Source organism: Nicotiana tabacum, chromosome 7 (genome assembly GCF_000715075.1).
Source record: "Nicotiana tabacum cultivar K326 chromosome 7, ASM71507v2, whole genome shotgun sequence".
NCBI classification, from domain to species: domain Eukaryota; kingdom Viridiplantae; phylum Streptophyta; class Magnoliopsida; order Solanales; family Solanaceae; genus Nicotiana; species Nicotiana tabacum.
In genome coordinates this window covers 125,665,634-125,693,474 of record NC_134086.1, presented here as the reverse complement: position 1 = coordinate 125,693,474, position 27,841 = coordinate 125,665,634, and the positions used below count along the sequence as shown (strand labels likewise).

General features: G+C 37.3%; 1 protein-coding gene and 1 long non-coding RNA gene across 2 annotated transcripts; both read left to right on the top strand.

Moving 5' to 3' along the window:
- Positions 1–1,291: 1,291 nt before the first annotated feature.
- LOC107814492 (WAT1-related protein At1g09380-like) lies at positions 1,292–4,676 on the top strand. The gene is made up of 7 exons (XM_016639925.2): positions 1,292–1,638; positions 2,975–3,037; positions 3,161–3,277; positions 3,354–3,603; positions 3,696–3,851; positions 4,016–4,167; positions 4,278–4,676. Exons 1-7 carry the CDS (start codon positions 1,463–1,465, stop codon positions 4,486–4,488), a joined length of 1,125 nt encoding a protein of 374 aa, XP_016495411.1. The 5' UTR covers positions 1,292–1,462; the 3' UTR covers positions 4,489–4,676.
- Positions 4,677–16,100: 11,424 nt separating this feature from the next.
- LOC107814499 (uncharacterized) lies at positions 16,101–18,809 on the top strand. Its single transcript, XR_001654563.2, has 2 exons — positions 16,101–18,485; positions 18,622–18,809. It is a non-coding gene; the product is annotated as an uncharacterized LOC107814499 (long non-coding RNA).
- The last annotated feature ends 9,032 nt before the right edge of the window (positions 18,810–27,841 follow it).

Below are 27,841 nucleotides of genomic sequence, written 5' to 3'. Positions count from 1 at the left end.
GTTCAGGACTTCAAGGTTACATGTCCTTAACTTTTAAACTTGGAACTCAAACTTCAAGACCAATCGTCCTTAACTTTAGAACTTGTAAGTCAAAGTTAAGGACCTATTGTTCTTAACTTTTGAACTTGTAACTGTAAGTTAAGTACTGTTTGTCCTTAACTTTTGAACGTGTAACTGTAAGTTAAGGACTGTCTGTCCTTAACTTTTGAACTTTAAACTCAAAGTTAAGGACAAACAGTCCTTAAGTTTTGAACTTGAAACAATAACTTAAGGACTGCCTGTCCTTAAGTTTTGAACTTGAAACTATAAGTTAAGGACTGTCTGTCCTTAACTTTTGAACCTGAAACTCAAAGTTAAGGACATCAAGTCCTTAAGTTTTGAACTTGAAACAATAACTTAAATACTGATTGTCCTTAAGTTTTGAACTTGAAACTATAAGTTAAGGACTGTGTGTCCTTATCTTTTGAACCTGCATGCCAAATTTAAGGACTGCATGTCCTTAACTTTTAAACCTGCATGTCAAACTTAAAGACTCATGTCCTTAACTTTTAATCTTTGAACTCAAAAGAAACAAAAACAAGGTAAGAAGAAAGAAATTACTGTACGTAATTGAGACATCTGCTCAAAAATTCAGAACTTGAAAATTTTGATGATGCAAAAGGAACTACTGTACGTATTGGTAAAAGAAATAGTGAAGCAAAATCAGAAGGATCTCGTGATGGACCTGGTTATGTCCTAGTAATTGGGGCTACTAATAGACCCGATGTTATTGACCAAGCATGGAGGAGGCCGACCGTGAAATCACCTTGGGTATTCCAGATGAAAATGCAATGTGAAAGAGAGGAAGAAAGGATAAAATTGTCTTTTTTCTATTAGTAGTGGCTATTTTTGCTGAGATTATAATTAGTGGATAAAAATTAAAGACACCCTTAATTAGTGGCTACTACACGCCATTTTTACTACTCTCGTTTGTCCAAATATGGCCTGAATTATTGCCGGACCCATATACCCACAAGTACAACTGTTTAAGTTTAACTTTCTAAAAATGTAATCAACTAATGAAAGCCAGCTAAAACTTACGAATATAAATATCATGTAGTAGGTAATTAGCAAAACTATTCAGAAAGTATTCAAATAAGTCTTTATATTTATTGATTGAATATTCATTAATGAGTGCATACATGCCTTTCTTGTTCGAATACTGTTTATTCATCTAATAACAAAGCTCCCATCCTTCTCGTTGCACGTCTTTCTATATAGTTCTTCCCTAATTATTTGTGTCTGTAAAAACTCACCCTTATAGCTGGTCATCACTATATACACAGTCACCTTTCACACCCCTAAACCCTTTCTTCTCTATTTAAACGAAGTATATATACAACATATATAGTAATGTAACTTTAGTTTCGTACAAATTAAATTTCCTTTTTCTTGTTTGAGGAAATATTGTTGATTGGAAAAAATGGGGAAAGATTCATTGCCATTCTTTCTGATGGTGATGGTGCAATTAGGTGGTGCTGGCACAGCTATCATATCAAAGCTTGTTATGGATGAAGGAATGGACCCTTTTGTTCACTTGTCTTATCGCCAGATTTTTGCCACCATTTCTATTGCACCCTTTGCTTACTTCTTCGAGAGGTAATCTTACTCAAACCCTATGCAAATATATGTTTCTAATTTATATATCCTGATTTCTGCAGTTCCTTCTTTTAGTTCTCGTAAAATATTTCTTCACGATATATTGTAAGTAGTTCCTCTGTTATTTATGGTCTTTCCATTTATGTTACGCACTCAAGAACTCAGAATACAGTTTTACCTTTTCTTACTGCATTATAAGATAAGTATACACAAGGTTGACTTCTTGACGACACATAGCTATTTCATTCTAGCTATGTAATTTGAAATCTAGTCTTCTGTCTAAAACTGTACGTTTATCGATCGGTGTTTCGTTAACATTTTCATCTCTCTCCATATTATCTGCCTATCTGCTATATTCTGCTTCCAATGTTCAACAGAATAATTACTTTGCTGAATTATTTTTAATGTATTTTTTTGGGTCTTGAAATGGGAAAAAATTGCAACATGCTATTTACAATCTCAAAATATAGATTAAGATGAATCCAATGTTTTACTCTAAGAATTGATAAGCTATAAGGGTTGAAAGTAATATCCGCGCACATATATTAGCTAGTTACAGTTTGTAACACTTGTTATGTAGTTTCTAAATGTAATAAAGGAGATTTTATTCTGAAATTTCTACATTTAAATTCACACCAAATTTAAATAAGAAAATTCTCAGACTTCTAATCTTTTTTGAGACAATAGTCAGATTTCAGCACATGCATACAGCCGCGCACACGCAACCACATGCAAGAAGTACAAAAATATAGCTTGTATCAACTTTTCTTTTCAATTTGACATCAAATAAATATAAATATATTCGACGTTCACAAAATAAAAGTAAAAAATGATCTCTTATAATTAAATAGAACAAAATAATCCTACAAAAATATTTTATATTTAATTACGATGTGTCCTAGAAAATCATATATCTTAAATAATATTTACGATGAAACATAAAATTGAATCACACAAACAATAGAGTATTCTATTCATATACAGTAGTATATGTATCAAAGCAAAGGGATTTGGTGACAAGAAACTTTTATTAAAGGGATTTTATTCTTTTCATACGGTTCCCAATAACATGAAATTAGTGCAGTATATTTAAGAAGCTTTTCGAGTAATGCTCCCTTTTTCTGTTCTTTTTAAAATTAAAGACTGTTTTATGGTGGCGTCGAGTCACGTCTCTAGCAGTTTTAATTTTTAATATTTTACCAATAAAAGCATGTCTACACTGGATTATATTATCAAACCTGTGCCCAATAATATTACTTTATTCCCCCCCCCCCCCCCCCCAAAAAAAAAAAAATAATATTCATTGCTAGACTGAAATTTTTGTGTCCAACCACAGGAAAACAAGACCCAAATTGACACCGTCTACAGTTTTCCTAATTTTCTTGTGTTCTATTTTCGGGTAAGAAATCACTTTCCGCCCTATTATTCCTTGTTTTACATGGTTAAATCTTTGATTCAAATTACATAAAGGAAATATTTCAATAAGTGCTAGTATAATTTCGTTTGCAATATATACTTGCAGGGTAACTGCAATGCAAATGACATATCTTATCGGATTAAAGAATTCCACAGCAACTATTACAACGGCCCTTGCTAACTTAGTCCCAGCAATTACATTCCTTCTTGCCGTTCTTTCCGGGTAAGTCTACACTCACTTAAAATGAATATTTTTTTAAAGAAAATGTCTAATTTAGAAGGTTTTATCTTATTAATAGGCTTGAAAAAGTAGGACTGAGAACTAAAGCAGGACAAGCCAAAGTGTTGGGAACAATACTGTGCATTTGTGGAGCTATTTTGTTATCATTATATCATGGGAAAGTGGTGATTGGTCAATTGAGGATTCACTGGAAATATTCAGAACAAACAAGCAAAAATATTGAAGCTAATACTCATGGCAACTTCTTCTTGGGACCTTTTCTAGTCATAATCAGCACTATCGTTTACTCTTTATGGTTAATCATACAAGTACGTAATATATATTTTTGGCATTTCAATCTTTCTCCTAATAAAGTTTTGTTTTCTTCTTAATTTTTGTTGTTGTTGTTGGTGTACTTAAGCCGAGAGTGAATGAGAGGTATGCAGCTCCATACTCAAGTACAACTTTGATGTGTTTCATGGCTAGCTTGGAGTGTGTAATTGTTGCAGTTTGTGTTAATCGTGACAAAACTGCTTGGTCTTTGAACCCCATTAGAGCTATTTCAGTTCTTTATAATGTAAGTACATAATTCTTGTTAATTTTACTTTTCGTATTCTTGAAAGTCTAGCGTCGATAATTAATGAGTGAAAATTTTATTGAGTCGCATAATATTAATTTGTGATGTCACATATTTTTCTTTTATTACTTATATATAAATCTTTTATTTTCTGTTTATCTTAGGGAATTATTAGCTCGGCACTAGCATTCTATTTGATGACGTGGTGCATTAAAAGAAAAGGACCTCTATATGTCTCTGTATTCCTCCCCTTGCTATTAGTCATTTCTGCTTTTCTCAGTTGGACACTGCTTGGCGAGAAGTTATACGTTGGAACGTAAGTCAAAATTCAAACAAAAAAATTGGAATTTTTTTTGTCTGTTTTTCCTTAGATTAATGAAATATTATAATGGATTAGTCTTCTTATTTTTTTTCCACTTTGAACAGAGTTGTGGGGTCAATATTGACTGTTATCGGACTCTATGGCTTTTTGTGGGGGAAGAAAAAAGAGATGGAGCGTAACACAGTACATATTAAGGAGGAGAAGGTATTAAAAGAGAAGAACCAGTTGACCAAGATTGGCTTGGAATTGCAATTCTCAAAAAAGACAAATGTCAATCCAAACCAGAGCTTCGCAAATGCCCAAAGCAAGATATGATTTACTGTTAATGATCAAAAGTTTTTAATCATTTTGGCAAATTTCATTATCTATTACCTCAACGGCCATTACCATGTCATTTGATGTAGCAGAGTGCATTGCAGAATAGAACATTAAATCAATGCATGTATGTGTTTACCAATCCCTTCGAGAATAGAACATTAAATCAATGCAATGTATTTTTGCTGTTCCTTTCGGTGTGAATACTTTGGGCCACAATTTATGTATTGATTTGTGGATAATTAACTCCTATAATTTTGGGCCATATGATCTACTAGTAATATTTAGGGAAACTTACGCAAATGTCCCAAATAAATCTCAACTTATCAACCTCTAGTCATTAGTCATAGACTTACTAAAACTAGCCAAGCATATATAGAATTGAAAAATCAAATAAATAAGGTTCTTTCTCTCAAAGAATCACATGCAAAAATCACATTCTATATTTTTAAGCGTGATTAGCAACATTAGATGCAAGACGGAAAGGAAATTTTATGGATGAGGTAGCAAATAAGGTAATGAAATACAAAAACAATATGCAATATTCCAAAAATCTAAGCAAAAAAGGAACATTTTCAATGGGTATAGTTGAAATTCATTGAAAATAGATAGATAAGTCAATATACAAATTTTGAGGAATTTGGAGGTGATTTAGACTGATTTTGTATAAAAATTCATAATTAAATCGAGTTCAAAAAATTCATCTGCGACACATGTATCATGTATGTATCTCACACACCGGTATACATGGATATACATGTGATACACAATTGATACAAATATAATACATATATGATACATAAATTATACACAGTGTGATACACATATCATTTTTTTCATGTTCAGTTTTTACTTCGAATTTTCAATTCAAACCACATCAAAACTTCACCAAATCATCCCAAAACTGAGATTCAAGCTCCTTAAGATGTACCCAATCTATTCTAATAACACTCACTCAAAAGAAAGCAAAATATTTGAATTTTTTTGCTACAAATAGCTAATTGATTAATATTAGTAATATTTGGCTAATATTAGTAATATTTTATAAATTGTGCAATATTTGTAATGAGCTACTTATAAATGGACATAGCCGGTAGTTTTTCTAATATTTATTTATTGATAAAATGGCACCAGATGACAACACATAACAAGAATTTGCAATTTTTCAGCCTTATATTAGGTTTGGCAAAGACAGTCCCAAACAATTGGCATTATATAGTCAAATCCTAAAAAAAACTATTCTCTTATATATTCTCTTTCAGACAATTGGCCCCAAACCGTTTGCTTCCCTCCCCACCCCCTCTTCGCCGCTCACTTCTCTTCTTGTTCAATGCTTCCCTCCCCTTTTCTCTCCTTGTCTCTTCTCTTTCACTCTCATAGTTTAACAAAAAAATTGCAAATTATTCAAAAAAATCAGTGGGATGAAAAGGTAAGATTGATATCACATCAGAAAAAATCAGAAGCAAAAACTAAGAGAGAAAAAAATATATTTCAACTTTATTTTTCTTCTCCCTTTTTTTTTGTTGGATTGAATGAGTGGGTGTGATTGAAATTAGTTGAAAATACCTAAACGAGGTAATATACAAAATTTGAGTAAGATTAGAAGTGATTTAGACTAGTTTCAAGTAAAAAATCAGACCTAAAAATCCAACTGCGACATGTGTATATCACGTTGTATATCGTGTACATCAGTGTATATCACACACAGCTTTTTAAGGACGTCTATGTATATCACTTTGTATATCGTGTATATAACATAATTTTTATGGACGCTCGTGTATATCAAATTGTATATCGTATATATAACACAAATTTTCGTGGATATACATAGATACACATGATGTACATGAGATATCACTGATGTACATAGAGATACACATAGGATATAATAGGGGATATACATGTAGAGTCATCTTGAAATTGAGTTTTCAATCTGAAATGTGTTATACAAAGAAAGAAAATAAAATTTTAATATATTTTTTGATATACACATTATAATGTTATACACGGGATACAATGGGGATACACATATAGAGTCGTCCTGAAACTTGAGTTTTCAATCTAAAATATGCTATACAAAGAAGGAAATTAATATTTTGATATACTTTTTGATATATACATTATTATGTTATATATATATATATATTCAAGAAAGTGGAACCTAATTTCTAGGATGATGGTTGTATGAGAGAAGAGAGAGAGAGGGTTTTAAATAATTTTTGTTATTTTTAAGGAAAATAATTTTGATGGGGCTTATTTTTAGGATTGTGGTTGAACTATTAGAAGAGAGAGAATAACTTTAGGCTACCATATGCCAAATCCTAAAACGTTAGCTTTTTTATGACAATTGTTGGACCTAGTTGTCATGCCATGCCAAATCTCATAGGGATTTTTACCTTCTTATACACTATTTGAAATTTTATTACCCTCCCTACTCAAGTTTTAATTTAATTACATAGGCATATACAATTTACCAATTACATACACATTATGAATTAAATGAGTATCCCTTTATATTAGGAATTGAATAAGGAATCAATAATTTTCCATCCTTATTCTCTCTCGCTCCTGCTCTCTCTCTCTCTCTATCTCTCTCTCTCTCTCTCTCTCTCTCTCTCTCTCTTTCTATCTATCTCTCTATCTCTCAATCTCTCATTCTCTGTTCGTCTCCCAATTTTTTTTCCTCTGATGCCCTCTATTTTTTATCCTTTCATGTTGTTTATATTTTTAATGCTATTCATCAATGGATTTCAATCGTTTTACTATAGAGTTTTAACTTAGCAATTTCCTTTCATGTTGCACGTTTTACTATAGAGTTTCAACTTAGCAATTTCTTTTCATGTTGCACAATTGGTGTTCAAATTGAAATTGTCAATCAATAAATTTTGAAGGTGTTTGACTCTCCGCCATTGACAGCCATTAAAAAGCTTTGAATCTTTGAATTCGAGGGTTTTCAAAAAATATTATTTATTTGGATTGGGTGTTGCAATAATTGAGAATATTGTTTGGAGTTTATATCTCAATTTTGAGGGTGTTTGATGAAGATTAGACTTGATTTTAGCTGAATTTCATATTGAAACTCGAAGAAGAAGAAGAAGAAGAAGAAGAAGACATGACATACAATATTCTTATGAGATTTTTTTATTCCTATACAATATTTGAAACTTATTTACCAAAAATTTTCTAATTTTGTATATATTACCCGACTTAAACAAGGATTACTTACAAATTATATACATTCCACCTTAAAAGGCTCCTAATCCATTATTAGTGCCTTCAATCAAGGGGTTTAGATATATCCATTTCCTTTTTTCTCTCCTCTCTCCCCTTTTCTCTCCAAATTGAAATTGAGATAGAGGAAGTATTTACACTTCCATATGAAATTACGTGAAAAATTTATTGGGTCGACCACATTATGGCTCTCCTTCTTCTTGCTATGAAACTTCACTCTTCTTTCAAAAAGACGTGAGCAAAAGAGAGCACTTTAGTTTGTCTCACGACCCGGATTTTCTACCCTCGGGAGTCATGATGGCACCTACTAATGTGAGCTAGGCAAGCCAAACTTTTAACTAATTACTTCATTATCCATTTCTTTCTATTTAACAAACATAAAGTGATAACGTATAAACAGCGGAAATTTAAATTAAGCAGAAGAAAACAATGAAACATCTGAAATCTATATCTATTACAACAACTTAGCCCTTAATCACTAAAAACCTGGTGTCACAATGTCATAGGCAGTCTAAGATTTACTACATACAAAGTCTGAAGAAAATATCAATACACTATTTCTGAATTAATGAAAATGAAACACGGAATAAGGGATAGAGGGAGACGCCAGGGCCTGCGGACGCCTGCAGGTCTACCTTGGATCTCCACGTGGACTGAAGGTAGCCTCCAAACTACGGTCCAAGAGCTGCTCCGGGATTTGCACATAGTGTAAGAGTGTAGTATCAACACAACTGACCCCATGTGCTGGTAAGTGTCTAGCCTAACCTCGGCGAAGTAGTGACGAGGCTAGGACCAGACTACCAAATAAACCTATGCAATTCAAATATATACAATGGAAAGGAAATACGGAAATAACAGTCAAGTATGGGAGGGGGAACATGCTGCGGGGGAGATATCAATTCCAAATAGAAAGACAACAGGTAAATGAAAGGAGCAATATATCTCGGATATCAACGAAAGAACCAGAAATCAATAAATGCACGACATCACCCTTCGTGCTTTTACTCTCGTCCTCACCAAAGCAATCATAAAATAAAAAATGTGCACGACATCACCCTTCATGCTTTTACTCTCTTTCCTCACCAAATAATCAATATAGTCGGCATGTAATGGTATGTCGTGCGGCACGGCATCACCCTTCGTGCTTTACACTCTTTCCTCACAAATCATACACGACATTACCCTTCGTGCTTTACACTCTTTCCTCACAAAAAAAATACACAGCATCACCCTTCGTGCTTTAACTCTCTTCCTCACCCAGACAACAATCACAAACTATAGGGCAAAGAAAATAAATGAAATTTGGAATAATAATCCTGGCAAGAGAGCAATAATTCAACGACAAGTCCCGGCAAGGGAGATGACAAATAAAGCAACAATACCTTGCAAGGGGGCAACATAATGATCTCTTCTCTTTCTCACTTTTACTTCACAATTCACATCACCACTCGAGCCAATGCTCCAAAGGTTCAATTATCACTTATGCTTTCACAATTCACTTTACAACTCGAGCCAATGCTCCTCAATGTTCATAGGTCACAATTCCTTCCACAAACTTTACACAACCAATAGAAACCATCACCAAGGCATGAAAGATACAACGAAGTCATGATAATCACAATATAAAGACTCACGGGCATGCTAGACACCAACGTATAGATACTCATCACCATGCCTATACGTCGTACTCAAGAATTACCACATATCAAATAGGACTCGACTCCTAATCCCTCAAGGTAAGGTTAGACCAAACACTTACCTCGATGTCATGAACACAATTCACGTTTCAATTAAAGCTTTACCCCTTGATTCCACCGCCAAATCGCTCATATCTAGTCACAAGTTACTTAATTACATCAATAAACGCTAAATGAATCAACCCCAATGCATGCAAATGAGTTTTCCAAAGTTTTACCCAAAAAGTCAAAAATTGCCCCAGAGTCCACATGGTCAAAACCCGAGGTCCGAACCAAAACCCGATTACCCATTCCCTCACAAACCCAAATATATAATTTATTTTGAAATCGGACCTCATATCGAGGTCCAAATCCCCAATTTTTGAAAAACCTTGGTTCTACCCAAAACACCCAATTTCCCCCATGAAAATCATTGATTTTGAGTTGAAATCATGTTAAAAGATGTTAACGATTGAAGGAAATGAGTAAAAATTAACTTACAATCGATTTGCAAAAAGAGTTGTTCTTGAAAAATCGCCATAGGGAGTTTGTGTTTTGAAAAGATGTGAAAATGGGTCAAAAAATTCATCTAAGTATAAAAGTTGCAGATCGCAGATGTGGGAATTGCGAACAGGGGTTCGCAATTACGAACCCCGACCTCTGCTATGTTGGAAAATGTGAAATAGGGCTCGCATTTGCGAACCCTTCAGAAATGTTGGACTTTCGCATTTGCGAACCGAATGTCGCATTTGCGACACATATGTCGCATTTGCGGCCTCGGGCATTACCAGAAGACATCGCATGTGCGAAGGGACACTCGCATTTGCGAGGTGGAGCTGGACTGGGCTTCCTTCGCAATTGCGACAAGACACTCACATTTGTGATATCGCATTTGCGAGCCAGGCTTCGCATCTGCAGGCTTGCTATGCACATCTGAAAATCTGCAGCTTTTCTAAGTCCAAAATGCACCCTGTGGCCTATCCAAAACTCACCCGAGCTCTCGGGGCTCCAAACCAAACATGCACACCAACCTAAAAATATCATACGGACTCGCTCATGCATTCAAATCACTAAACTAACATCAACAACTATGAATTTAGCATCGAAATCATGAAATTTTCTCAAGAACTTCAAATTTCCAATTTTCTCAAAAATGATCTGATTCACGTCGTTTCAAGTCCGTTCCTTATCAAACTTCACAAAATTATCTTAAATCACATATAAGACCTGTATCGGGCGCCAGAACCCAAATACGGGCCCGATACTATCAAGTTTTAATCAAAATTCATTTCCAAACCTCATAAATAATTTCATAAAACAATTTTCTTCAAAAATTTATTTCTCGGGCTTGGGACCTCGAAATTCGATTCCGGGCATACGCCCAAGTACCATGTTTTCCTACGGACCCTCTGGGACAGTCAAATTACGGGTTCGGGTCCGTTTACCCAAAACGTTAACCGAAGTCAAATTAATTTATCATTTTTCACAGATTTTCACATATAGGCTTTCCAGCTATGCGCCCGGACTGCGCACACAAATCAAGGTGATGCTAAAAGAGGTTTTAAGGCCTAAAAATGTAGAATTTTAAGTTCATCACATTCTCCACCTCTAAAACAACCATTCGTCATCGAACGAACAGAAGAAAGAAGTACCTGAGTCGGGGAAAAGATGGGGATAATGGCTCCGTATATCGGACTCGGACTCCCAGGTCGATGCCTTAGGAGGCTGACCTATCTACTGAACACGAACAGAAGGAAAACTCTTCGATCTCAACTAACAAACCTGTCGGTCTAGAATAGCTATCGGCTCCTCCTCATAAGACAAGTCCTTTTCCAACTAGACAGTGCTGAAATCTAACACGTGGGATGGATCGCCATGATATTTCCGAAGCATGGACACATAAATCACTAGATGCACGGCTAACAAGCTCGGCGGCAATGCAAGTCTATAAGCCACATCTCCCACTCAATCAAGAATTTCAAACGGACCAATGAACCTAGGGCTAAGCTTGCCTTTCTTCCCAAACCTCATCACGCCCTTCATAGGTGACACTCGAAGCAATACTCGTTCACCGACCATGAATGACAGATCATAAACCTTGCGGTCGACATAACTCTTCTTCCTGGACTGAGCTGTATGAAGCCTATCCAGAATTATCATGACTTTGTCCAAGGCATCCTGAACCAGATCTGTACCAAACAACCGAGCCTCTCCCGGCGCAAACCATCCAACCGGAGGCCGACATCACCTACCATACAAAGCCTCATACGGAGCCATCTGAATACTCGACTGGTAGCTGTTGTTGTAGGAAAACTCTGCTAAAGGCAAAAACTGATCCCACGAGCCTCCAAAGTCAATGACACAAGCTCGGAGCATATCCTCCAAAAATCTGAATAGTCCGCTCAGACTGCCCGTCCATCTAGGGATAAAACGTTGTGCTTAACTCAACCCGTGTTCCCAACTCTCGCTAAATTGCTCTCCACAAATATGACGTAAACTGCATACCTCGGTCTGAAATGATAGACACGGGCACACCATGAAGGCAAACAATCTTCCGGATATAGATCTCAGCTAGCCTCTCGGAAGAATAGGAGGACTGCCACAGGAATGAAATGCGCTGACTTGGTCAGCCTATCAATAATAACCCATACTGCATCGAACTTCCTCTGAGTCCGTGGGAGTCCAACAAAGAAGTCCATAGTGATACGTTCCCACTTCCACTCAGGAATTTCAATCTGCTGAAATAAACTATCGGGCCTCTGATGGTCGTACTTAACTTGCTGACAATTCAAACACCGAGCCACATATGCAATGATATCCTTCTTCATTCTCCGCCACCAATAATTCTTCCGCAAATCTTGATACATTTTCGCGGTGCCCGAATTAATAGAGTACCAGGAGCTATGGGCCTCCTCTAAAATCAACTCTCGGAGTCCATCTACATTAGGCACACAAACCGACCCTGCAATCTCAAAACTCCATCATCACCTAAGGTAACCTGCTTGGCACTTTCGTGCTGCACCGAGTCTTTAAGGAGACACAAATGAGGATCATTATACTGCTGATCATGAATATGCTCCAATAAACAAAAACGAGCGACCGTGCAAGCTAACACACGACTGGGCTCAGAAAAATCCAACCTCATAAACTGGTTGGCCAAAGCTTGAACATCCAAAGAAAGCGGCCTCTTACCGACCGGAATACAAGCAAGACTGCCCATACTGGCTGACTTCCTACTCAAAGCATCGGCCACCACATTGGCCTTTCCCGGATGATATAAGATAGTGATATCATAATCTTTCAACAACTCCAACCACCTCCTCTGCCTCAAATTCAACTCCTTTTGCTTGAACAAATACTAAAGACTCTTGTGATCCATGAACATCTCACATGCCACGCTATAAAGATAATGCCTCCAAATCTTCAACGCGTGAACAATGGCTGCCAACTCCAAGTCATGAACCATATAGTTCTTCTGATGAATCTTCAATTGCCGCGAAGCATAGCCAATGACCTTGCCATCCTGCACCAATACTGCACCAAGCCCAATACGAGACACATCATAATAAACTGTATAAGGCCCTGAACCTGTAGGCAAAACCAACACCGGTGTCGTAGTCAAAGTTGTCTTGAGCTTCTGAAAGCTCGACTCACACTCATCCGACCATTTGCAATAGATAAAAACCCCTCCACGGACCGACGATAGTAGCCTACCAACCCTAAGAAATTCCGAATCTCTGTAGCTGATGCTGGTCTAGGCTAGTTCTTGAATACCTCAATCTTCTTCGTATCAACCTGAATACCCTCTGCTGATACAACATAACCTAGGAATGCAACTGAACTCAACCAGAACTCACACTTTGAGAACTTAGCATATAACTGACTATCCTTCAAGGTTTGAAGAACCACTCTAAGATGTTGCTCGTGCTCCTCCTAGCTGCGGTAATAGATCAAAATATCATCAATGAAGACTATCACGATTGAATCCAAATAAGGCCTGAAAACTCGGTTCATCAAATCCATAAAAGCTGCTAGGGCATTTGTCAACCCGAATGACATCAACAAGAACTCATAATGCCTTTACCGAGTGCGGAAAGCTGTCTTAGGGGCATCAAATGCCCTAATCCTCAACTGATGGTAGCCAGATCTCAAGTCAATCTTTGAAAATACCTTGGCACCCTGAAGCTGATCAAACAAATGATCAATCCTCGGTAATGGATACTTATTCTTGATTGTAACCTTGTTCAATTGCCGGTAATCAATACACATTCTCATCGATCCGTCCTTCTTCTTAACAAACAACACCGGTGCACCCCAAGGCGAAACACTCGGCCTAATGAAACCCTTCTCAAGCAAGTCTTGCAACTACTCCTTCAACCCTTTCAACTCAGGCGGGGCCATACGATACGGCGGGATAGAAATGGGCTGAGTGCCCGGAGCCAAATCAATGCAAAAGTCAATATCTCTGTCGAGTGGCATACCCAACAGGTCTGAAGGGAATACCTTAGGAAACTCACGAACAACGGGCACAGAATCAATAGATGGAACCTCAGCACTAGAATCACGAACATAGGCCAAATAGGCCAAACAGCCCTTCTCGACCATACGCCGAGCCTTCACATACGAGATAACATTGCAGGTAGAATGACCTCCAGTACCTCTCTACTCTAAACGAGGTAAACTCGGCAAGGCTAAGGTCACAATATTGGCATGACAGTCCAAGATAGCATGGTAAGGTGATAACCAGTCCATCCCCAATATGACATCAAAATCAACCATATCTAGAAGAAGAAAATATACATGAGTCTCAAGACATCCAATCACAACTATACATGAACGATGGACTCAATCTACCACAATAGAATCACCCACCGGTGTAGACACATAAACAGGGGCACTCAAAGAATCACTAGGCATGACCAGATATAGTGCAAAATAAGATGACACATACGAGTATGTAGACCCTAGATCAAATAACACTGAAGCATCTCTATCACAAACCAGAACTATACCTGTGATAATTGCATTGGAAGCCTCAGCCTCGGGCCTAGCTAGAAGAGCATAACATCAGGGCTGGGGCCCACCACCCTTAACTAATCTCTGGGACGACCTGCTGTTGGTTGGCCTCCACCTCTAGCGGCCTGAGCTCCACCTCTAATAACTCTACCTCCACCTCAGAACCTCTACCTCCACCTCTAGCTGGCTGGGCGGGCTATGGAATACCTGGTGCCTGAACCATGGCACGGGAACCCTGATGTTGAGAGCTACTCGGTGCTCGAGGAAAAACCTAGCAATATGACCCATATCACCACAAGTGTAACAAGCCCTCAGCTACTGAGACTGCTGACCCTGACGACCTGAATGACCACCCCGAATAATCTGAAGCGGCGGTGCACTTATAGGAGTAGGTGGTGCACTGTAAGACTACTAATCAAAATATTGCATCCGAGGACCACGGCCACCTGAAGCACCGTGAGAAACCTAGAGTGTTGACTGAAAAGGCCTAGGAGGATGGCCCCTACCATACGAATCCCTACCTCTAGACGAGGTACCACTAAATCTGCCTGAATGACGGGGCCTATTGTCCGACCCATGACCACCTTCCTATGACAGAACCATCTCCACTCTCTTGGCCACATTGGCTGCCTCCTGGAAGGAAATCTCACTCCTGTCTCCATAGCCATCTAAAGACGAATCGGCTAAATAAGTCCATCAATGAACCTCCTCACCCTCTCTATCGGTGGGAAGTATGATAAGAGCATGATGAGCCAAGTCGATGAATCTGGTCTCATACTGGTTAACAGTCATAGAACCCTGCTGGAGACGTTCAAACTACATTCGATAGGCCTCTTTCTGAGTGATGGGGAGAAGCTTCTCCAGAAATAGCTGAGTAAACTGCTCCCAAGTCAAAGCTGGCAATCCGGCTGGTCTAGCCAAACAATAATCCCTCCACCAAGTCTTGGCGGATCCAGACAAGTGAAAAGTAGCAAAATCGACCCCATTGGTCTCAACTATCCCCATGTTCCTGAGAACCTTGTGACAGCTATCTAGATAATCCCGGGGATCCTTAGAAGATCCACTGCTGAAAGTAGTAGTGAAGAGCTTGGTGAACCTATCCAAACTCCACAAAGCATCGACAGACATAGCTGCTCCATTACCGGTCTGATATACCACACCCAGCTGAACTACTCCAACTGGCTGAACAGCTGGAGTCTGGAACTAGGGAGTTTCCTGCTCTAGAGTGCGAGTAGCAGGAGTCTGGGCTCCTCCTCTAGCCTGAGAGACGACCGGTGCTACAAGAAGCAAGCCTGCCCAGGTGACGCTCTCCATAAGGCCCACTAGGCGAACCAGAGCATCCTGAAGAACTGGGGTGGCAACACTACTAGAAATTAGACCTATCGCAATGCTTGTCTTGCAACGGATTTATAACCGTTGCCATAACATGTCAGTTGCAACGGTTAGAACCGTTGCAAAAGAATATTGACTCAATCTGAACACTTTCAATACTAAACCGTGGCAATAGAGGAATAACTGTTCCTGTAGATCTATATATTGGAACGATTATTATAACCATACCAATAGGTTCTCTTATGGCAACGGTTTGATGATGAAATATATCTATTGCAACGGTTTTCAATAAAAACAAATTCCAATTGGCTTTCCCTATTTTCTTTTTTACTTTTTTATATCCCCTCTCTTATTTTTATTCTCTTTTAATTTTCTTTACATTTCTATTCTCTTACCCTAATTGATAGAAAACCTCAAAAAAATTCCACCACTACTTATCGACATCACTGTTTGCCGGCGGTAACACTGTTGTAGTTCATTCCATGGCTCCTTTTTTGTTTAATTGCAAAGAATCCAGATACCAGGGAGTATCCTTGTTCTCTGATTTTTGTGTTTATATAAATAAGTATTAGTTTTTCCTACTCCAAACAAAAGGGATGATTCCAAATCTAAAATGCCATTTTTCTCTAAAAATAAACCAAGAAAAACGTCGCAGACACATAGATCTATGGAGATAGAGCCCTAAATAATGATTCCGGCAAATAGTCTTGGCAACATCACTGACATCGTCGTCATTTGCGGAAGATTCATAATTTCGTATATTAAGAGTTTGATTATCCTGATATCGGTTAGAATCTAATATCTCATTCGTCTCTTACAATTTTTCTTAAGGATAACCAGCCTTTAAAATCCCTAATTGTAGGAATTTTTTTAGATTATTTATTTATGTGTATAAGTGAATAGATAGAGGAAAAGACTTAGTAGTCCTTATGTATGCTATAGGAGTAGTTTTGTTCCTACCTAAGTCAATTCCGCTAAATAGATATATGTGTATATTTTGTTGTTAATTGGGAATTGAAAACGAATTATGGCTTTCTTTATTTATGAGAAACAATTGCTTTCTCGAATGAGGACAATTCTTTTTCCTATTGCCGATTAGTTATAAAGTTCCTATGTACATTTTTTTTGGTTGAATCCATGCCACTTTCCAGAAAATTATGAGTTATAGTTTTGGCATGATATTATCTACCTTAGTATGTGCTATGTGATTAAACTGGAGTAGATATTGAATTGTGGATTGAACAAGTTGGTGGTTCTCTAATTTTTATAAAGCAAATTCAGAGAATCTAGAGCAGGTACGTGGTCTTCTAAGTGTTCACATTTAGATAGAGAGAATATTATGATTTTTCAAAGGAGGGGATATGCCATCTTCATATTTTACTGTTGTTCTTGACATATCTTTGGGAGCAGTATTTCTTCAAAATTAATTGTAATCAGTTGTATAGATATTTGAATACTTCTCTTTTATGTCTCTTTGGGGAGTAATGATCAGATGAAAGAGGCATTTAGCATATAATGATCATATGAAATTAGACAAAGCTAATAGCCTTGGATAAAATTGCCATGCCATTATGCAGAAATTTGTAAAAATGTTTCCTCCTGGTGGTTTCAAAAATTTACCTTGATCAAACATTGATAAGGAGGATCTTTGATTACATAATTGGATGAGTTCTTTGGTTTTAGCTTCTATATTTGCGATTTTTACAAGAACTTTTAATTGATTTTTATTGACTCTACTCATTAGTTAGCATGGCTTATTATAACTTTTTTTACAGCTGAATGCTCCAGATAAATTTAATATTTATAGTGTCGGTCTCATATTCCTGCGAATAGTTAGTTTCAACTCAAATTCTACTAAGTCTTAACTCCTTTGAATATAGGTTTGAAGTATGACCAGAAATAGGAACTTCAACCATGCGATGGATATCAACCTAACAACATGATGAAAAATAACTGGCACCTTAGCAATATTGAGCAGTGGTATTAAAGAAAAAATGAATCTATCTGCGTAGAAATGATGCTGTAACTTTTTCTTTTCCATTTGCCATTCTATTGTTTCTTAAAATTGATATGTGTGTATCAGTATTTTAACTCAACCATTATACAAAAGTACTACTCCATAAACTTTTATAAGGTGACTCATGAAGCATAGAAAACGAGAACTTTCTTAGTCATATATCTTATTTGTATGGATTGGATGTTTTGGATACTTAGGGCTATGCAATCCAGCTACCAGGATAAAGGAGCTTCACAATATCAGCATGTGCTCCAAATGTCTAACACTACCACCTTATGAAAGATAGTGTCACAGGACATACACTCAACTAGTCAATTGATGGTAGTTTTTAAGAATAAGTTATCGGATCTTGAAACTCTATAACAGTAGAGTTCCATCTCCTTTTAGTTATTCTGGTATTGCATCTCCTTTCAACTATTCTAGTACTTTTTTGTATGATGTTGTATCTTAGATCTAAACTGGCATATTGTTTACATATTTAGTTAAGAATTTTTGCTGAAAGTAACTTCTTAAATATGTTGTCACAAGATAGGTAATATAAAGTGGTACACTTGAAGCATGTGGAGTTTTGAGTGCTCCCTTTGTTGTGTTGATTCAATTTTGTAACTATGAAGAATTTTATAACTGATGGTTATAATGGAAGACAACATTATTGATCTTTATGATTGTCACTGCTTCTTCAGGACAGATTTGCAATGAATGATCTCTCTTACAAAATGCCATATGTATGTAGTCTTTACTTTATCTTTGGGTTTGCTTTGAATTTGAATTTAGGAAACTTTACTGACTGCTTTGAGTGTTCTTTAGTACTCAAATTGCACTTTTAAAGTTTTACTAAATCATTTATTTTTATCTTTACAGGTGGATTGAATGAGCAAAGAATGAATGAAGCGGCGAAGGCACTACTTAGAGTTATGAGATTGTTCTTGAAATTATTCGTGTATTAGAATCTTTAGGAACCTTTTATGTTGTATTATGCTTTTGAAATTGTACAATGTTATAAATTTATTTTTATACAAAGAAATAAAAAACCGTTGCAATAGCCTCCATAGATTGTTTCAATAGTATAAAAAATAGTTGCAATATCCATATAAATCAATGCAGTAGTTCCTAATAACGATTTCAATCTGTAATTAAAATAGTTGCAATAGCCTAACAAACCGTTGCAATAGCATAATAAACCGTTGCAATAGCCTAATAAACCGTTGCATGAACTGATATTGCAATGGGTTATAATCGTTCCATTTGAATGAGCAACCGTTGCGTAGATAAACCTATTGCAACTGTTGTCGAACCGTTGCCACCGGTCTTCTATTGTAACGGTTATGCAAACCATTGCAACAACCGTTGTCGTAGACCTATTGGCACGGGATCTGATGTAACGACGTCTAAACCGTTGCAATTGGTATTGCGACGGTTTTCCTACCTATTGCAACGCTTTTGTAACCGTTGCCATAGACATATTTTCTAGTAGTGCAATAAACTCCTCTGGGACCAGAGCTGGGCCCACCAGAACTGCTGGGACCGGAACCTTATCATCAAAATCAAACTGAGGCTCCGCTGCTGGTACTGCTGCTCGGGGCTGAGCTCTGCCCTTACCTCGGCCTCTAGCACGGCCTCAGCCTCGCCCTCTGCCCCTTGTGGAAGCTATTGCTGGGGGCTCGGGCTGCTGGTTAGTGGATGAGAAAGCACGTATTCTCGCCATCTGCAAAAGAATAGAGTAGAAATTCAATTAGCATTGAGAAACTAAACCGCACGACATGAAGGAATAAATGTGAAGTTTTTCCTAACTCTATAGCCTCTGGGGGATATATACAGATGTCTCCGTTCCGATCCCTCAGACTCTACTAAGCTTGTCTGTGAACTGTGAGACCCATGTAACCTAGAGCTCTGATACCAACTTGTCACGACCCGGATTTTCCACCCTCCCCCCGGGAGTTGTGATGGCACCTACTAATGTGAGCTAGACAAGCCAAACCTTTAACAAATTACTTCATTATCCATTTCGTTCTTTTTAAAAAACATAAAACGATAACGTATAAACAACGAAAATTTAAATTAAGCAGAAGAAAACAATGAAATATCTGAAATCTATATTTTTTACAACAACTTAGGCCTTAATCACCCAAACCTGGTGTCACAGTATCACAGACGGTCTAAGATTTACTACATACAAAGTCTGAAGAAAATAAAAATACACTATTTCTGAATTAATAAAAATTAAAAGGGAATAAGGGATAGAGGGAGACGCCAGGGCCTGCGGACGCTTGCAGGTCTACGTTGAATCTCCGCATGGACTGAAGGAAGCCTTCAAACTACAGTCTAAGAGCTGCTCCGGGATCTGCACATAGTGCAGAGTGTAGTATCAGCACAACTGACCCCATGTGCTAGTAAGCGTCTAGCCTAACCTTGGCGAAGTAGTGACGAGGCTAGGACCAGACTACCAAATAAACCTGTGCAATTCAAATATATACAACAGAAAGGAAATACATAAATAATAGTCAAGTATGGGAGGGGGAGCATGTTGCAGGGGAGATATCAATTCCGAATAGAAATACAACATGTAAATGAAAGGAGCAATATATCTCGGATATCAACGAAAGAACCAGAAATCAATAAATGCACGGCATCACCCTTCGTGCTTTTACTCTCTTCCTCACCAAAGCAATCATATAATAAAAAATATGCATGGCATCACCCTTCGTGCTTTTACTCTCTTTCCTCACCAAATAATCAATATAATCGGCAAGGAATGGTACATCGTACGACATGGCATCACCCTTCGTGCTTTACACTCTTTATTCACAAATCATACACGGCATCACCCTTTGTGCTTTACACTCTTTCCACACAAAAAAAGACACGGCATCACCCTTCGTGCTTTAACTCTCTTCCTTACCCAATCAACAATCACAAACAATAGAGCAAGGAAAATAAATGAAATTTGCAATAATAATCCCAGCAAGGGAGCAATAATTCAATGACAAGTCCCGGCAAGGGAGATAAAAAATAAAGCAACAATAGCCCGGCAAGGGGGGCAACATAATGATCTCTTCTCTTTCTCACTTTTACTTCACAATTCACTTTACCACTCGAGCCAATGCTCCAAAGGTTCAATTATCACTTATACTTTCACAATTCACTTCACAACTCGAGCCAACGCTCCTCAATGTTCATAGGTCACAACTCCTTCCACAAACTTTAAACAATCAATAGAAACCATCACCAAGGCATGAAAGATACAACGAAGTCATGATAATCACAATATAAAGACTCATGGGCATGCTAAACACCAATGTATAGATACTCGTCACCATGCCTATATGCCGTACTCAACAATTACCACATAGCAAATAGGACTCGACTCCTAATCCCTCAAGCTAAGGTTAGACCAAACACTTACCTCGATGCCACGAACACAATTCACGTTTCAATTATAGCTTTACCCCTTGATTCCGCCGCCAATTTCCTCGTATCTAGTCATAAGTTACTTAATTACATTAATAAACGCTAAATGAATCAACCCCAATGCATGAAAATGAGTTTTCTAAAGTTTTACCTAAAAAGTCAAAAATTGCCCCCGGGCACATGGTCAAAACCCGAGGTTCGAACCAAAACGCGATTACTCATTCCCCCAAGAACCCAAATATATAATTTGTTTTGAAATCAAACCTCAAATCGAGGTCCAAATCCCCAATTTTTGATAAACCTAGGTTCTACCCAAAACACCCAATTTCCCCCATGAAAATCATTGATTTTAAGTTGAAATCATGTTAAAAGATGTTAATGATTGAAGGAAATGAGTAAAAATTAACTTATAATCAATTTGGAAGAAGAGTTGTTCTTGAAAAATTGCCCTAGGGAGTTTGTGTTTTGAAAAGATGTGAAAATGGGTCAAAAATTCGTCTAAGTATAAAAGTTACAGGTCGCCGATGTGAGAATTGCGAACAGGGGTTCGCAATTTCGAACCCCGACCTCTGCTATGTTGGGAAATGCGAAATAGGGCTCGTATTGCGAACACTTCAGAAATGTTGGACTTTCGCATTTGCAACAGAATGTCGCATTTGCGACACATATGTTGCATCTCAAGCATTACCAGAAGACATCGCATTTGCAAAGGGACACTCGCATTTGCGAGGTGGAGCTAGCTTGGGCTTCCTTCGCAATTGCGAGATGCCACTCGCATTTGTGATATCGCATTTGCCAAGCCTGCAGGCCTGCTATGCACATCTGAAAATCTGCAACTTTTCTAAGTCCAAAATGCACCCTGTGGCCTATCCAAAACTCACCCGAGCCCTCGGGGCTCCAAACCAAACATGCATACCAACCTAAAAATATCATACGGACTCGCTCGTGCATTCAAATCACTAAAATAACATCAACAACTATGAATTTAGCATTGAAATCATGAAATTTTCTCAAGAACTTCAAATTTCTAATTTTCTCAAAAATAATCCGATTCACGTCGTTTCAAGTCTGTTCCTTACCAAACTTCACAGAAATATCTTAAATCACATATAAGACTTGTACCGGGCGCTGGAACCAAAATACAGGCCGGATACTCTCACGTTTTAATCAAAATTCATTTCCATACCTCATAAATAATTTCAGAAAATAATTTTCTTCAAAAATTTATTTCTCGGGCTTGGGACCTCGGAATTCAATTCCGGGTATACGCCCAAGCCCATATTTTCCTACGGACCCTTCGGGACCGTCAAATCATGGGTCCGGATCCGTTTACCTAAAACTTTGACCAAAGCCAAATTAATTCATTTTATAGTCAAAATTTATCATTTTTCACAGATTTTCACATATAGGCTTTCCGGCTACGGGCCCGGACTGTGCATGCAAATCGAGGTAATGCTAAAAGAGGTTTTTAAGGCCTCAAAACTTAGAATTTTATTTTAAAACAAGTGATGACCTTTTGGGTCATCATAGTTTGCAGAAAACTCTAGCATCTACCTTTCTTTTCCCTAACAGCTTTATACAGTTTGGGGGTGCATGCTGCATAAGGGCTTCCTCATGCACATAATATTTCAAGTAGAAAGTCAAAATTTTACTACAACTTTACTACAATTTCGTAAGTGTAATGTATGTCGTGTCTTCTTCTTCTTCTTTCAATCTGAAATTCAACCAAAATCAAGTCTAATCTTCACCAAAACACCCCTCAAAATCAAGATATAAACTCCAAACAATATTCTCAATTACTTACAACAACACCCAATCCAAACAAATAATGGTTTTTGAAAACCCAAATTCGAATTCAAAGCTTCAAAGATTTTTAATGGCTATCAATGGAGGAGAGCCAAACACCTTCAAAATTTATTGATTGACAATTTCAATTTAAACACCAATTGTGCAACATGAAAGGAAATTGCTAAGTTAAAACTCTATAGTAAAACGATTGAAATCCATTGATGAATAGCATTAAAAATATAAACAACATGAAAGGATAAAAAATAGAGGGCATCAGAGGAAAAAAAATTGGGAGACGAACAGAGAATGAGAGATTGAGAGATAGAGAGATAGATAGAAAGAGAGAGAGAGAGAGAGAGAGAGAGAGAGAGAGATAGAGAGAGAGAGAGAGCAGGAGCGAGAGAGAATAAGGATGGAAAATTATTGATTCCTTATTCAATTCCTAATATAAAGGGATACTCATTTAATTTCTAATGTGTATATAATTGGTAAATATATATGCCTATGTAAGAAATTGAAACTTGAGTAGGGAGGGTAATAAAGTTTCAAATTGTATATAGAAAGGTAAAAAATCCCTAAGGGGATTTGGCATAGCATGGCAACTAGGTCCAACAGTTCGCATAAAAAAGCCAATGTTTTAAGATTTGACATATGGTATCCTAAAGTTATTATCTCTCTTCTAATGGTTCAACCACCATCCTAAAAAATGCGTCACTTCCTCCGTGTTCGCGTAGTGCAATATTTGGAGGATGAATTATTGTTCTTCGAGTTCGCGTGATTTCCATTCGCGATTGGAAGGCCTGCCTTTCCCTTCTTCGAGGTCGCATCCATCTCTTCGCGTTCACGTAGCTCAGTTTCTGGGCCATCAATATTCCTTATTCGCGATCACATATGTTTGTTCGCGATCGCGTAGCACTAATTCCTGGCAATAGCTATTTCCTCTTCCCGTTCACGAGCGATCTGTCGTGTTCGTGAAGCACATCTTGGTAGCCTCCAATTTTTCTTATTCGCGAACACGATCAATCTTCCACGTTCGCGATGCTTTAGCACCTGGGCAGAATAAATAGTACTCAATTCCAAGGGTTAGTCGTTTTCACCATTTTTGGAGTTCTAGAGCTCGGTTTTGAGCAATTCTTTATGGGATTTTCAAGCAAATCGATTGGGTAAGTGTTCTTCACCTAGAATTTATTATATTCCATGATTTTATCTTTATTTTTATCATTTAATTAGTGTTTTGGGTTGAGAAAAAATGGGGATTTTAAAAAAAGTTTCAAAATATAAAATAATGATTTGAGGGGTGAAACTAAGGGTGTCTAACGAGTGGGCCGGGCCGGGCTGGGTATGAAAAATTAGTAACCGTACGGGTTGGGATCCGGTACGGTTACGGGGTGGGGCTTACCAGGTTTAAGGGGTTCGGGTTCATCCGGGTAAAAAATGAACCGTAAGGGGTTACGAGTATAAGGGGCCGGGTCGGATTAGTGTAATTTTTAATTATATTTTTTGTCTTTTGTATAACTATTGTAAGTTATATTAATATAAAGTAAAAATATATAGAATACAATGAAGATGGAAAAAATTTGCACTTATAAATTGCAAGTGCTACATTTATTTTAAAATTACAAATTGAAGTTTGTATTTAACAAATAAATTAACGAAAAAAGAGTAAAACTAAATTTTCATGCATAATAATACTTCAAATTAATCTAACAAACTAAAACATTAAACATAAATACGTCTAATAATTTTAAAATAACATAAATTGTCTCAAATCAACTTAAATACGAATTTCTGGAGAACGCTCAAGACAACTCTTCATATGCCTTTTTAAACAGCTTGTGCCACATTTTGAACGAAGATTTAAGACTCGACCACAGTTCTTGCAATTTACTTTTTGAACTTCTTCATTTTCTTCTACCACCTCAAAGTGTTCCCAAACATATGAGCGCACTCTAGAAGTACGGGGCATGATTTAACTTGAATTGAGAGATTGAGATTGAGAAATGAGAGATGAGTGAAGAAATGAAGAAGAGAGGGGTTGTATTTATAGTTTTACAAAGGGTTAAGTTTATAATTACAAAAAGTGTTAATTTTTTTTAAAAAAAAGGCCCAAAAAGGGGTAATTGTGCAAATCAGCCATTGGGCAACGACTCCTTGGCAGGTGACCGTTGCCAACGATAACCAAATAATCCAATCAACAATTTAAAATAAAATAAAATAAAAAATAAACTAGCCGTTAACCTATCTGGGCCGGTTTAACCGGTTCTACAGTATTTCTGTTGACCGGGTTTGATCGGTCCGAGTAACCGGTTGAAAATATGTGAATGGACCAAACCTCCTACCCCTTTAACCTAGCTCCACCCGACCCCCTTGTACCGGTCCGGGCCGGTTCCGGTTTTAACCGGTCTGGCCGGGCTGGTTACGGTTAAACCCAGACCGTTTGACACCCTTAGGTGAAACAGTATTAGAATTTGATAGTTTTTGTGTGGTTGAAATCCTACCGGAATGGGTATTCGGATTTTGTAAAATTTATCGCGTTCCTAGGTGCGGGTCCAGGGGTCGACGTTTGGGTTGATTTTTTTGTTTTTTGATAAAGATTGAGGCTTTATGATCCAGAATTGTTTCTTTTGAGTTTTATTTATGCTTTGAAGTTATTTTGGCTAGATTTGAGCCATCCGGAAGTTATTTCACCCGAGACGGTCATTTTTGAGTATCGGTCCGTCTTCTTTTGAGGTAAATGTCTTGCATAACTTCGTGTGGGAGAACTACCCCTTAGGATTTGAGTTTTCTATGTTGATTGTAATGTGTAAAGTCTATGTACGCTAGGTGATGAGTACGTGCTCGGGCTTATTTGTGGAAATTTAACCTTTTAGGTCTCTTAGGTCTTTATATTCACTAGATATGAAGTTGTTTTGCTATCATTGAGTTCTTATCTACTAGTTTTCACCTCTACACTCTTATTGACTCGTGTTATCTCTCTTGTTGAACTGTACCTTGTGGGATCGTTGTTACATATTATTTTCTCCCTTGTTAAACTATTCTTATTATGACTAGTATTCTCTATTGTGTTTATTCTTTGTGAACTAGTTATACCATTTCTTTGTGATCAAAAGCCTTGAGTTGATTTCCTTGTCATACTCTTGTGTTATTATCATTGTGGTTGTGGTACTCAGTGTTGCGGTGCACAAGGTTTCTACCGTGCGGTTGTTATTGTGATGCACGTGGTTTCCGCCGTGCGGTTAGGGTTATGTTGCACGAGGTTTCTGTCGTGCTATTATTACTGTTGATTGTGCACATGCGGCATGATAAGACGGGTTATATCTATGTGTTTGCGCATGTGGAGAGACAAGGTAGGAATATTATTATGCACGTGTGGTGAGACAAGGCGGGTATTTACTTTATTATTGCACACATGGAGAAACAAGGTGTGCTATGTCAAGGATTGATTATGATGATTTGTGATGTCCTGGGGGCATTCCTGCTATTGATATTTGTGTAGTGACACACTTACCTGTGTGAGTTTTATCTCGTGAAAAATATGGAAAGACATTTTACGTGCAGTCCATGTTCTCTATACATACTAGCTGGCATGAACTATGTTAGAACACTTGCATAACCATACACGTAGTTAATCATTCCTATCGATTAAGAGGACGGATCTTGATATTGTTGAGTATTGATGCACACACTTGTTATTTGCCTTCTATGTGAGAATGGCTCTATTGTCATATGAGTCGCCAGTGTCGTTATAAATTTGTAACGAGGGCACATGATGCCAAGTGTTTAGGGTTCCGAAAGTGGGACCTGTAAATTGTGAATACTCTGAGGTTCAGTGCCTCGTGAAGGTTATTGTCTAAAACCTGGTGTGAAAGCGGTCATTTTTGTTGAGTTGCTACTTGCCTTTTATTTATCTGTGATCACCAAACTTGAACTGTGTTCCGCTCATTCCGCTGTGTCATTATTTTGGTGTTCTGTTGTTAGTTGTTGTTTTCCTTTTCTTACTGAAATTTCCGTATTATTTTGTCATTATGCGTAGTCTTTATATAGATATCATACTCTGTTGTTTTTACACTTATACTTGTCCAAGTTATCTAGTCCAGTAGGTGTCTTGACTGTCCCTCGTTATTACTCCATTAAGGTTAGTCTTGATACTTACTGGGTACCGCTGTGGTGTACTCATATTATGCTTCTGCATAATTTTTGTGCAAATTCAGGTATTTGATCATTAGTAGCTGTGCGGATTATTGCTGTGGAGACTCAAGGTAAACCTGTTGCTGCGTTCGCAGGCTTCAGAGTCACCTTCTAGTTTTTGTATTGCACTGTTTATCCTTATTTCTGAACAGTTGTATTTAGAAGTTATCTAGCAAATACTCTGTAGAGCTTATGACTTGTACTACCAATTTTGGAATTGTAAGACTTGTATAGAGATTTCTAATTTGGAATTGCAAATCTTTATTTATTTTGTTATTATTTTCAGAAGTTGTTAAACTTACCTAATACCTAAGACTAGGTACCATCACGACACTCAACAGAGGAAAATTTGGGTCGTGATAATGTGTTATATATTAAAAGGTTGTGGCCACAACTAAGATCAACCATTCCAGCTATTGTTATAATATAATTTTGCTAAACTAAATATAGTCAATAATCAGATATGCAATAGAAAGTCAAGACGTATTAGTCTATGACATAAGAAAGTTTGCATTGAACTTTCATGACAATGAAACGAGTATTGAAATATTTGAAATATACTCAAAATTATGCTTTGCACTATAATAAGTATCCTGTGATAATAGAGGGGTATAGTGATGCAAATTAGATCATAGGTATGATGACCTGGCCAGTCGTCTCATGAGTTTCCCCATTTCTGCTTCTTTATGCTTCGTTA